This window comes from Vanacampus margaritifer, chromosome 3 (genome assembly GCF_051991255.1).
Source record: "Vanacampus margaritifer isolate UIUO_Vmar chromosome 3, RoL_Vmar_1.0, whole genome shotgun sequence".
Lineage (NCBI taxonomy): Eukaryota > Metazoa > Chordata > Actinopteri > Syngnathiformes > Syngnathidae > Vanacampus > Vanacampus margaritifer.
Genome location: NC_135434.1, coordinates 2,516,935 through 2,530,594, shown reverse-complemented (window position 1 = coordinate 2,530,594; position 13,660 = coordinate 2,516,935). Strand labels below are relative to the sequence as shown.

Sequence of the window (13,660 nt, the reverse complement as noted above, 5' to 3'; positions counted from 1 at the left end):
GTCTCTTAATTATGTTTTGTACACCGATCGCAGGCACATTCAAACAGGAAGTACGACAATAAGAGTTACTATGAAGGAGGCCCCTGATTAAATAAATATTAAAAAGGATATGGATGACAATTTCTTTGTAAAAGGAAGCGGATGACAAAATAAACATGAAAAGGAAATAATTAAAGGTGCATTGTGCCGTTTAAAAAAAAAAAGGTAATATTAAAGCTTTTTTTTTTTTTTTTACATTATGCATGCTCAACCAATGTCCAGATGAGTACAAAGAGCCCCGACTGTTTTACTGTGACTGCACCTATCAGCTTTTATCTTCACTTTATAGAGTGCAGACCCTGCACACTCGTTTCTTTGGGGAGGGGCGGAGTTTTTCTTACCTCATTTGAAGTCATGTCGTCGTTTTAAGATGGTGCACGCGCACCGTGAATGAGCCTGACAGATGCTGCAGTTACGCTTTGGGCCAGAGGTGGCAGTCGCTAGAAAAAAAAAAAGTGACAAACTGCACAAAGATCCTTTAAGATCAAAAAAGTAGTAAAGGACAAAACAAATGGAATAAAAATACTAGTATTGTGCAAAAAACATAGACGACAATAGTAAAGAATTACATCAAACAGGAACTAGATGAAAATATAGAAAAAATAGTAACAAAAAGGATGAGAAAGGTGAGAAAAAAAATGACGCAACTGTGTCAAATTAAAGAAAATTTTTTTTATTGATCCAAGTGCACAAACAACTGTCAACTTTAAAGTGTTTCGTTTTGCATCATTTCAAAATAAGATCTTGAAGGAAAATACTGAAGTAACGTTGAAATGTTTCGTTTTTTTCCCCTCTCCGACGGGAATGGAAAAAGGAAGCGACACAAGCACCTGAGTCCTGGAGAAAAGTCTTTGGAATGATGCGGTCCACATGTCACAGTGCAGCTTTGCCACTTTCAGTACCTTTTATTTTGAAAGTCAGCCGTGAGTGGAAGGAGGCGGGGTCTCGAGTGATTTCACAGCTTGCTCACAAAGAGCTGCAAACCAACCAGGAATTAAGGAGGCTGTGTTGGGAATCAGTCAGTCATTCCTAGAAAAATCCACATAGGATCCCCCATATAGTGATTAGGGAAAGATCGACTGTGTTCATCATTCTTTAAACACTATATAGGGATTAAAAAATAAAACAGATTATGGGTCATGAAAAATTGAGTGCCTGATTCTGAACACAATCACTGCAATTTGATGCAACGGGGCGAGTCGGCCAAGCTGGAACCAAGTGGGAAGAATCGCGGGAGTCGGATGGATCAGCGCCGCTGCTGGCCGTAGACGGGGAAGGCGAGCGTGACGTTGAGCGAGTCGTTGTGCTGCACCAGCGACGTGTGCTGGTAGTGCAGCACCAGCTCCTTCAGCGACGCGTACAGGTTGTACGGCTCGGCGAAACCGAAGCCCGTGCTCGTTTTGTTGATCACGCAGTGCTTCACTTCGCCTTCCACCCTGGATGAAAGGGAGGTACTGAGTGATTTTTTTGCGGGACGGTGTGTTGTGGACCAAAAATGATAAAGTAGGAAATTGGAAGTAAGTATTGCGTACATGACGGAGCAGGCGTAGCACCCCGGCTTGCTGCTGTCTCGGACCAGGAATGTTCCGTCCTTCTTCCCTCTCAGCAGCGACTCGGCTTGACCGCGGTTGATGTTGCCCAAACGCCAAAGACGCTCATCGTGGTGAGGGAGGTCCTCTTCGTCCTCCACCATGCTGTACTCGCTAGGGACCACCACCACCACCACACAGATACAGTTAGCAAACAAATCAAGTCCGAGCGGTGCGTTCAAGTGCGTCCCGTCAAAGGTGGACTGACTCACTATCATGAATGTGAGGGGACAAGTCACGTGACTGCCAGCAAAAGTCATGTGACGTCTTGTTGCATGTGATGTCACTTCCTGATGTTACGTTCCGTATGTCATGTGACTTCCTGCTGTGTGTGTGTTGTGTGATTTATCAAACTGATCAGATTTCCTGTTGTTTCACTTCCTGGTGTTTTAATAATCGTTAGGAGCCACTTTTTTTTTTTATTGAAAATTGTCCAAATTCTCTGATATCAGCATATCAACAGTAATTGTTCACTGATTTCTGTCGTCCTTCATGAAATAAGACATTTGTAAACATCTGATGTTCTTTCACCAATCACTGGTTAATAAACAATAAAAAATGCCTTTGTAATACACTTTGATGCAAAAATTAAAACGAATCTGATTAGGCGATTAATTGATTGACTAATCAATTGATTAATTGATTCTAAAAATATTCAATCGTGTCATGCAACTTCCTGTTTCCAGTTGTAACGTCTTCCTGTGTCACATGATTTCCTCTTGCAGGTCATGTGACTTCCCGTTGTGTAACTTGTAACTGTCGTATGCGTTTCAAGTAACTTCCTGGTGTGTGTGTGTGTGTGTTTGTCATGTGATTCCCGTGATGTCATGTTGCATGTGAGCGGACTTACTCCTCTGTGGTCTCGTTCTTTAGTCCGAGCCACTCGTTCAGTTTCCTCTGCCGGACCCCCTTCTGGGTCAACCACCTGCATACACACACATATGTAGAAAAACACACACGCATGCATGCAGGTTAGCTTAGCACCACAACGCCATGTCGTGGTTGGTTGCTGGGGCGGCGGCGGCGTACATGAGGTACAGGTCTCTGGTCTTGCGCAACTGGATGAGGTCCGGCTTGATGCTGTTCATCTTCTTGTCGATCTCGCGGTAGTCGGCGGCCTGCTTCTTCAGGTCCACCTCCAGGTGGCGCTTGCTGTCCACGATCTCGCTGATGCGCGAGCGTAACTTGTCGTAGTTCTCCATGATCCTGGCGGGGCAGCACACAGAGATGACGAAGCGCAGGCGGACACCATGGAACAGTTCCACACTTTAGTTCAGGGGTTCAATAATTGAGCAAGGCTTGCTAGGATACGTACGCTAGCTTACAATGTAGCAGCTATGCTAGCGGACACACTAAGAGCTTCTTGCTTTGATCCCCGCCAGCAAAAAAGGGGGTTGATCATCTTACGGGGCCAGGTTTCCATGGCAACACCTCGGCTGGGGGTTGCCTCGGCAACAGCCTACCTCTGGATTTCCTTGTCGTTGCCCTCGCGGCGGAACTTTTCGATGTACTCCTTGCTGAAGCGATCCTGCGTCTGGCACTGCTCCTCGAAGATCTTGATGGTCTCGTTGAAGGCCTCGATGGCCGTGCGCTTCATCTGGATCTCCTGTGGACGGCATCGAGGCGTCACTATCCAGACCTCCACCAAAAAGGAAGTCCCGCGTGTGTGCGTACCTGAGACGTTCTGGTGTACTCTTCATAGAGCCTGTCGTACTCGCGGTTCTTCTCCTGGTACTGCAAGTGATACTCATGGAGCTTCTTGCCCACCGCCTCAATGCTGTCCTCTTTCACTACCTGGTCCTGAAGAGGACACAAGATGGGTGTGAGGTCCAGGAACGACTCGAGACACATTTTTTTTTTTTTATATTTGAAAGACTCGACTTGACTTAGACAACTTGACTTGATGTTATTATATTGTCAGAATCGGATCCTGTCCCAGGCCTTCAGTACTCGGGACTTATGATTTGCAAGCATGTGCCGAACGTACCTGCTGGTGCTTGGAGACCGGGTAGAGCAGCTTGACGTCCAGCTTGGGGTTGTACTGCGCCAGGGACTCGTGCCGGTAGTGGTTAATGAGCTCCACCACCGAGCTGAACGTCAGCGGGTCTGAGAAGCCGTACTTGCCCTCGCGGTGGAAGATCTTGATCAGTTTGTTGTTGCCTCCCTTCCTGCGCACACACACACACACACATTCAGCCGGTCAGATTGCTACATCACCTCAGTAGCGATGACAATAATAAATAGGGATAGGCCGATTATCGGTGCAGATATTTGGCATTTTGTCAAATATCGCCGTTGGCCTTTTTTTTACAAATCTGATCAAACCGATAAAACTGGCATCTCACTGAGCGGTGAATGCTTGCGAACGTAGCAAATTTAGGGTTTTCATCAGGATTCGTGAGATGTTCACAGACAGTTTTTACTTGTCGCAAACAACTTTCAAACATATTCAGACAATTTTTCAAGTTTGCAAAGATCTTTTGAAACCTTTTACAAACCCTGACCAAAGCTCCAAATTGGCTACCTTCACATGCATTTGTCACATAGTGAGATAATTATTTATGGATTTAAATTTCCACTGTATAAAAATGATGCACTCCCAACACTTTTTATTTTGAAAAAATATATATTTACGAAATTATGTTGAAATTTTGGAAAACTTTATTTACAGTAGAAAACATATTTTAAACAAAGCTGTCAATTCATTATATGTATAAAATTAAAAGAAAAAGCTAATATTTTCTCTTTTATTGCAAATGAATATTGCCTTGTTTTTATTTATTTATTTTTAATTCTGACGCTAATATTTTCTCTATTACTGCAAATGAATATCGGCTTAAACTATCGGTTATCAGTCTCCTTGATAATCAGTATCGGTATCGGCCTTGAAAAAAAACATTCGGTCTATCACTAATGATGATGATGATGATGATGATGAAGTTCACCGGAGCGTGAGCGTGTAATCCCCGTGCATCTTGGTGGAGGCGTCGCGCACCAGGAAGGTACCGTCAGCCGTGTCCCGTAGCTTCTCGTTCACTTCCTCCCTGAAACGGGAAGCGGCCGATTAGTGGAACTGTCTTTTGAGTCTGTGTGTGTGTTTCTTGTGTTGTGCATTACCTGGAGATGTCGCCCCAGTACCACTCGGCGTCGTGCAGCGCCATGCTGTTGTTGAACGTGCATGCAGAGGCGGACGCCGAGGACGGCGTGGACGGCTTGGCGGGTTTGGGAGGTAAAGCTGAAACGAAGATGGAGACGACACTCAAGTTCTTGTTTGTTGGTTAAACTGAAATTTGTGAGCTCGTAGCCTGAAGGGGGAAGTCAACATCTCAAGCCAAGTCGAAGAACCACTGAAGACAAGTCAGAACTTTGTCAAGAATCATAGTCAAGACAGATGAATGGACAAAAAAGAAGCACTTAAAAAAAAAAACAGACAAAAAACAAAACTACAGTATGTCAATAAGTAAGTTGAAAAGCAGTCCTAGAACAAAGTCAAGAACTAAAATAAAACATGCGGGCAACCAAATACTCAAGAACCAGAGACGAACTGATACAAGAACCATGTAAAGAATCACATTAACAAATAGTGATGTCAAGAGCTTACAAAAAAAATCTAGAATTAAATGAAAAACCACATCAAGGAGCCATCAAGAATGTCAAGAAAGTCATCAACAAGGAAAAAAAGAACGAAAAAAAACAGTGAAGAATCTTGAGAGTCAAGAACCATGTCAAGAATCATATAAGAACCAGGGACTAATCAAGTCAAGAACCAAAGAACCAACGTAAAAATGAAAAAAAAAAAGTGATCAAATCACGATCCAAGTAAAGAACCCATAAAGAACTAAATCAAGGACCAAGACAGGAATGGTTAAAAAACCCCGTCATGGACCACATCAAGAACTAAGTGAAAAAACAAGTCAAGAACCAAGACAATGGACAAAAAACAGCCAAGAACCACAAGAACCATTTCTAGAACCATTAGGGACCAAGCCCTGACACGAATAGCCACAATCCGTGCATGATTAGCGCCGTCAAAAAAAAGATTTAAATTTCCCACAGGTACCACAAGATGGCGACAAAGCACTCCTTTTCTATTAGCTATTAGAAAGGCTTAATCAAGCTCCTCCCCTCACTTCAACACAGTTCTTTGGTACCAAGGATGTAGTTTTGGTAGTGAGCCAAAGCACTACTTTTATGTAAAGCAGAGATTTTTGCTCAACATAAACCAGCAAAGAGGTGAGCAACATAGTGCACAGTATCAAAAACCAAAAAGAAAAAGGGACGGAATACAGAAAAGAAAGCAAACAAAGGACCCAGAAGGCTCTCCTCTGATCTTCGAGCAGTTAACTTTGCTCCTGCAGGGCCAGGTGGCGTCCTACCTGGACTCTTCATGTTGATGTAAGAGAGGATAAAGTCCCGGCCCCTGCGAGCCTCCTGGTGCTCCATGCTTGTTCGCCGCCGATGCCGTTCTTGGCGGCGAGCGTCCGCACGCTTTTGTCACAAGTTCCCGACTGCCACTTCCTGTCGGCGCGTCTGAGAGGCAGCCGAAAGGAGAGTGGCTTGGAGATGTGTGACATCACCGCTCACCCTCTACCAATCCCCAGGCAGCTGTGATATCGCCACGGCAACATCACCCCCTCTCTTCCCTAACCCCCCACCCTCTGCTGCATCCTGGTGAAACAATGATGTAATCGTTTCAGAAGCGGCCAATTATTGACTCAGCGCTCTGTTTCTGGCGAACATGGCGCCACTCACGCTTCCTTATTGATTGGTAGACAAGTGACATCACTGAATTGTCAGACTGTCTGAGTGACACCTGTCAATCACATGACTGACCAACCAATGCATCTATGACACAAAGAGCTCTGAGTGACACTTTCAGCGTGTTAGTGTGTTAGCAATTTAGCGTGTTAGCATGTTACCTGGAGCAGCCTGGTTTACATTGAGCTCAGTGCTGATCAGAAGCTCCAAGACCTGGATCAGAGGGTCTGGACCTGACTCACAGCTGAAAGCGCAATAAGAAAAGTCACATTTCATTACTTTATTAAAACAAAACTAGCACAACCATTTTTACAAATATTATGCAATGCGTTCATTTTAGAGACTGTTCAGCGTCACATGTAAAAAAATACTCGCCGTAGGGTTCAAAGTTGAACACCCTCACACTGAACTGGTTCAAAGCTCAAAACAGGCGTGTGCGTGTGTGTGTGTGTGTGTGTGTGTGTGTGTGTGTGTGTGTGTGTGTGTGTGTGTGTGTGTGTGTGTGTGAGTGTGTGTATACATGGACTAACCCTGCGCTGGTCTGTCTGAAAAGCAGCAGGCTGAAGGTCTCTGCGAGGCCTCGGACGCTGAGCTGGTTGCGGGCGGCGTGCACGCAGAGACGGGCAAGGTGTCGCACCACGCTGAGCAGAGTCAGGCCGTACTGGGTGGCGCATGTTGGAGAATTGGCCACGCCTAGAAGCACCCGGGCGCACTCCTCGGGGTCTCGGACCTCTGAGGGTGGAGAACAGCAGCAGGGTGAGAAGAAGAATCACGTCACACACACACGATGCGAGTTAAGAACCAAAAAAAAAAAAGCTAAATCCAAGAACCACACCAACAACCAAGCCAGGAAAAGAAACAAAATCAAAACACAAGAATTGAGCCAAAAATAAATCAGGAACTGTGTCAAAAAACAACAAAGAACAAGTCAAGAACCACACCAAGAACCATAAAAAAAAAATTAACAACCATGTCCAAAAAAAAACAAGACAAAAATCAAACCACCAACTTAAGAATCAGATCCAAAAACAAGTCATGATCCAAGTCAAAAACCAAATCATGACCAACAACCTGGTCAAAAACCAAGGCCCAAAAAATAAAAAAATTAATTAAACCCCCAGGGGAAAAAAAACAAAAAACAAGGTCCACGTCAAGAAATACAAAAAAAAAACAAAAACAAAGAAGTTAAGAACCATGTAGTAAAAAAAAAGAAAAAAAACGTATTTAAGAACAAAGTCAAAAGAAAAAAATAAGTCAACATCAAGTCAAGAAAAAAAAGAAGGGAAATAAATAAAAACAACCAAGAACAACAAGAAGCAAAAAGTCTAGTCATCAAAAACAGGGGAAAAAAGAAAAAAATAGTCAAGAACCAAGTCAGGTACCACATTATAAACAGTCAAGAAACCAAAACTAAAAAAACATGCGAGAGTCGAGTGTGACACCATGTCGCCAGCACTGACGACCCACCTTGCACGGCGTGGATCATGTCGGCCTGCAGCAAAGATGGCAAAACGGGCCCGGGAAGCTCCTGCAGGAAGCGAACCACGCCGTCGCACAGGGCCGACACCTCCATCTGCTCCAGGTCTAAAAACACCAACACGCCCCAAGGTTACGAAAAGGGAGCCCGATGTCAAAGCCTCCCGGCCGGCGCTCGCGCGTCTTCCTCACCGGCTTCGGCCAATTGCCTCGTATCCAAACTTCCTGCGCTCATGCCGCGGTACAAGCTCGGACTGTCCACACCTGCACACCACAAAAGATTCATATTTGCACAATTATTTTATAATTAACCAATTAGCTATTAAAATGCTCAATGTATCTGTAAAATTGTTTGACAATAAAATAATTTATTCTCATTTGATTATTTAGAATTAGTCTAGAATTAATTAACGCATTATTTTATTTTTTTCAAATAAACATTAAATGAACAGTATGCATAAAGGTTTAATGCTGAAATTCACTCATTTAATTATCATTATGTATATTATGTATTAATGTATTTAGTTAACCAGTTGTTGATTTTTTTTAAATTTATTAATTCTAAATGAGTAAAGGATTTTTTTAAATATTAAAATAATTGTTTTATTTTATGTTAGTTATAATATATTTAGTTAAAAGTGAATAAAAAGTATTTTTTTTAAATATTAAATGAGTAGGTCAAATTGTTTACTTACAAATCAAATAACTCATTTTAATTATACTACTTATAAATTAATTATAGTTTTTACCAATTATATTGAAAAAATAGCATATGCATTAACTAATTTTAATAGCAAAATAATTAATGTTCTTATTTTAGGATTTATTATTTATTTAAGTATAATTGTTTAAAAAACTGTAAAATGTGTATTTTAATAAAATAATATATTCCCTTGTTTTGATTCATATTTAATTAGTATCAATTAATTATTCAAATACACGTCAAGTGCTTATTCAAAATAGTTTCATACATTTATTTTTTAAGATGATTTCAGTATTTACAATTAATTTATTAATTCATCAACTATCGTTTAAAATGTGTATGTTTTAGTGATAAAATAATTGAAATGGTGCCAATATTTAACTAATTTAATTATAATAAATTAATCAATTAGCTATTAAAATACATGAAAATGTATAGATTATTTTAATAAAAATAAATGTTTGACTACCAATTTTAAGGAAAATTACAAGTACAAAAATTTCCATCACAAATGTTACAGTGCTCTAGCCAATATATGCTCAGCCAACCACAGGCCAGATTGAGAAAGTCCACCACAATCATGGCCGCCTGTGTGCGTACCTTTGCTCTCGATAGCCTCCATCAGTCTGCTGAGGAGGGGCGGGGCCGTGTCGGGCGGTCCAAAGTGTTCGGGAAGATCTGGCAGCGTGGCGCCTGCAAGCGAACAATCAAACACGAGTCAGCGTCGGCATGGACGCGTGGCTTCGACTCCAACGCACACGCACACGCACACGCACACACCTTCAGACTCCGAGTCGGTTCTCATTGACGCGGCCGACGGCGGCCTGGGTGGTCGGGGCTTGGGCGTGGGCGGCGACATCCTCTTTCTGCCCACGAATTCCACATAGGTGCCCGGGAAATCGCCCTTTTCCTGTCAGTGGAGAGCGTTTAAAGTTATTAAATGCTGGCCTCTGATTGGTCTACTGCTGTTAGTTCAAATAGAGTAAAAACATTTGCCCTAGACTTTGATGGCATCTAATCATCTGAATGTATGAAGCTCCAGCAGCCATGTTTTGTCCTGCTTTGCTGACTTCCGAGTAAAAGGCAGTCACCTTAAATAACACCTGTCCTGTTTCGCCAATTTTTGAGACAGTTGATACGTCCTCTTTACGTTCTGGTTACCATGGCGACGGCGTCCTACCTGTGTGGTTTCATTGAAGCCGGGGAGCCATCCGATCTCGGAGGGTCGCTCCTCGGCCCCGGCACCGCAGCCGAGCACCAATAGCGCCCCCTTGCTGACCAGCAGCATGTCGCCCACGTGCAGGTCGATGTCCTCCTCGCGCTCTTTCTTGTAGTCGTACAGCGCTCGGTACTGAAAGCCCTCCGACGCCATGATGGCCGCGGTGGCTATGGCTTGGCGAAGCGAGGAAGGGAACAAAAAAAAAAAAAGGGAAGTCCCTGAATGCAAATATAAAAATAGCTTTTGCCTGAGTGGAAGAGTTTAGCGCGGAGAACGGCGTGGGAGAAAATATGGCGTCTCCCCCGTCTCCATGTCCGCTAGTGTCCTGTCATCCGTTGAGCGCCAGATGGCGAGTTAGGCCTCCGTTCATGAACAGAAGTCTCAGCTGAGGTGGAGGCGACATCGGGCGACGAGGGCTACACCTGCGACAAGACAGGAAGTCAGATAATGACAATGCTGTAATAACTAGGGCACGACCGATAAGGATTTTTTTAGGCTAATGCCAATTCCCATATTTGGCAGAATAAAATCCCAATAACAGATTAATCAAATAAATGCATAATGAATAAAATTACTTCTTTTTTTGGTCCCTTAATGCTTATTATAATTAGGATATAAATTAACTTGTGGTTTCTACCATACATCTGAATTTATTTTCCATTGGTTTAATGCTTATGTATTCTCATTTAGTACGATTCAGAATTGATTTTATTTAAATTATTTTATACTGTCTTGCCTTTGCCTGTGTGTGCCTTTATTTGGAGCGCTGTTCATGTTGTACCCGGTTTGGCCACTGAGGGGCAGTGTGGTTCCACGCAATCTAATACACTGTTAGGTTGTAGCCACATTAGAGAGTAGAAGGAAAAAGTCACGATCAAGTTATTCCAATAAAAGTTGCTTTTTTCCAGCGTGGAGCCGTTCTTTTGAGTGATAAAAGTGCCGCGAGTAGCGCGCTAATTAGCATTAGTGAGTCAGACTGGAGTAGATCATTACAATTCATTGCACATCTACAGATTGAAGCAAAAATCATTGTCAATCAAATCATTTTGAATCAAAAATCCCTCTTAATCGAAAATCGATTCTGAATCCAATCGTGGGACATTCAAAGATTCCCACCCCTAATAAATATATGCAGTAAAGGTTAGCTCAGGAATTCCTCTACGACCCTTTATATTCATTCACTTGACCTATAAACATATCCTTTCGAATGCTCACTTCCAGATACATATATTTTGCAAATGTATGCATAAACACTAGGGGCGGGAACCTCTGGGTACCTCATGATACGATATGCGATACAAGGCTCACGATAACGATTATCTTCTCACGAAATAACGATACCGCGATTATCGATTTATTGGTCAGGAAATAAATCCACGATAAAACTAATCAAGACATGACCTGATGTTTTTTCAATGAGAAAATAGTTTGGTTTTGTACCATCACTGAAACAATATTAAAACTGGTGTCTTCTTCACAGGGAGTAATTTAGTGCTTTTTTTTTTTAACAAATACAAATGTCTTCTAAAAAGAGACAACTTTCTGTGAACAAAAGTGTGTCTTTCTTAAACACTATTGTCATGCAGTCACATGTCAGTCAGTCACTTAGTAATTTGTTTAATTGTATAAACTGTGACCATTTTTTAGTGTAACATTGCAAAAGTAAATAACTACAAATATTGATACTTGGCGTAGGCGTATCGATAATCTATCGGGAGACAAAGTATCAGGATTTATCATAATATCGATATATCGTAACACTCCTAATAAACACCACTTCAAATTTAGCTGCACCCACACAACTATAATTGACACATGTACATTCAAACCAAAGGACCATAGATTTTATTATCTATCTCTATCAAAAATAGAAAATACTACAAAGGGGTCCATTAAAAGTTTGCTCAAGTTGAAATTAATTTAATCCTTTTCTCCCCAAATGTGGTAAAATGTATCAAGTCAATTTGGAATTTCCCAAATGATACTGTGCAAATTGTAGGTAGTGATTTTCTAGTAATGGATTTTTTTTTTCACTTGCGGCCAAAAGGGCCAGCAGCTTTCTGTGCCTCCTCCATTAAAAGCACACCACATGACCCAGATACAAATGTTCAAAATCCACAAGCATTTGGATCATGAACACTGTGTTCAATGTTTGATGATTTATGAAGGTTGCCGCAATAGCGGTTTGAAGCATCTCCAAAATAAATAGAAAAGGTTTCCCTCAAAAGGTATCATAATGTCTCCACTTTGAAATTAAATTAGTTTTTTTTTAAATACAGGGTTATAAAATTCTAAATGAGGAATTATAGAGTATTATTTCATCTGCATTAATAAAGGTTGAAAACCACTTTTTGAAAAAAGAGCTTTTTTCTCGCCCCTCCTCAGAATACATAATTCCTGCCTGCCGTTCCCAATCACGTACTATATATATTGCACAGTATATCAAAAAAAAAAAGTAAAAACGCGTACAACACAAAAAATATATATTTTTGTAAGAGTTCAGATCCAAAATAGTTTCAGAATTTTAAACAATGCTGATTTTAGCACAGATAAGTATGTAGCTCAATTTTTTGTAATTTTAATAATCCCGAAATGCAAATATATTCAATTTTTCATTATTCATGATTTCTGGTCGCGAGTATTGTGACGTCACTCGTCAGCTGACCTACTTTGACGTGCACTAAATCGAACAAATGATTAACTGTCTTTCTGATTGCTGCGCGTCAAACACTGTAGTAGTGAGAGCGTGATCATTTGAACGTTCTAATCAACATTTCGATAGAAAACAGCGCAAAAGTGCAGAAAGGAGCGAGAACGAAGAAGAAATAGGAAACGGGAAACCACAATGCGTGTCTCTGTTAGCTTAGCCTGTTAGCTGCTGCCACTGTTCTCCTCACCTTTTTAGTTCGCCAGCGAGCGTCGAACAGGACACAAAGTGGACCTCATGACGCGGCGGTGAGCGCAGAATTCGACAGAAAGTAATCCAAAAGAGGAAAATATCCTGTAAATAGGTTTATTCTGACTTGAAAATTGCTCGCTCGTGGTCCTTACGACAGGATTTGGTAGACAGCTAGACAAGTCAAGTTAGCGCAGGTACAAAGTACATCCGGCTAAGACTATCACAATATAACTAAGTTTAACTAACAGAAACGAAATATAGGTTTAAATAAGTTATACAACTTTATATGTACATATGTATTGAATAAATATATTACCCATTTATACACAGATATATAGATTTGTGTGTTTGTGTGTGAAAGTGAGCACGTGCGAGTCGTCCGACACAACACACGGCTGAAAGTGACTGTAGTGACTTTCAAAATAAAACAACCACACACGTGGGAGCCTTAATGCTCAGCCCTGTCGTCCAAACATAGCGGTTTTTCAATATTGGTCATTTTCCAATATGCCACAAATAGGTCCTTTATCAACAATTTGTTACGTATACACTCCGTGTTTAACGATAAGCGTGTTTTGGAAGACGTCGCAGTCATGTGTGGGAGGCTGGGCTCTGACGTCAGATCCGCTAGCCCAGATTTCTCCCGTCAAGCTTGAGGCTGCGTAGCAACAAAGGAGCGAGTGTGGGGGTGTCGCGAAGACGCAACGGTCATGAGATAATGCCCTTCGGTTGATTTTCCTGAGCTAAGTGTACATTTGGATAAACCTTTATTTACACATACACAAATAGAAAAAGTATCAAGGTAAAAGGAAGTTTATGTGAAGACTTTTGGAAATATGTGTCCTTTTGCCGCAACGCTGTTACATAACAGTGGGGGTTTACATTAAAATTAAACCCATCCATAGTCTCTCCACCAATGATGTGGCAGCTAGGATGGCCAACAATCCAGAACCACTAATGCAGTCAATCTTGTTGAA

General features: G+C 41.6%; 1 protein-coding gene across 1 annotated transcript; it reads right to left on the bottom strand.

The window, feature by feature from the left end:
• Positions 1–691: 691 nt before the first annotated feature.
• LOC144048521 (phosphatidylinositol 3-kinase regulatory subunit alpha-like) lies at positions 692–13,040 on the bottom strand. The gene is made up of 17 exons (XM_077560600.1): positions 12,682–13,040; positions 9,746–10,206; positions 9,346–9,475; positions 9,166–9,258; positions 8,055–8,126; positions 7,854–7,970; positions 6,917–7,118; positions 6,548–6,630; positions 4,746–4,863; positions 4,574–4,672; positions 3,616–3,796; positions 3,303–3,428; positions 3,092–3,234; positions 2,658–2,834; positions 2,479–2,553; positions 1,572–1,742; positions 692–1,475 (listed from the first exon to the last, which is right to left on the bottom strand). Exons 2-17 carry the CDS (start codon positions 9,935–9,937, stop codon positions 1,286–1,288), a joined length of 2,169 nt encoding a protein of 722 aa, XP_077416726.1. The 5' UTR covers positions 9,938–10,206; positions 12,682–13,040; the 3' UTR covers positions 692–1,285.
• Positions 13,041–13,660: the final 620 nt, after the last annotated feature.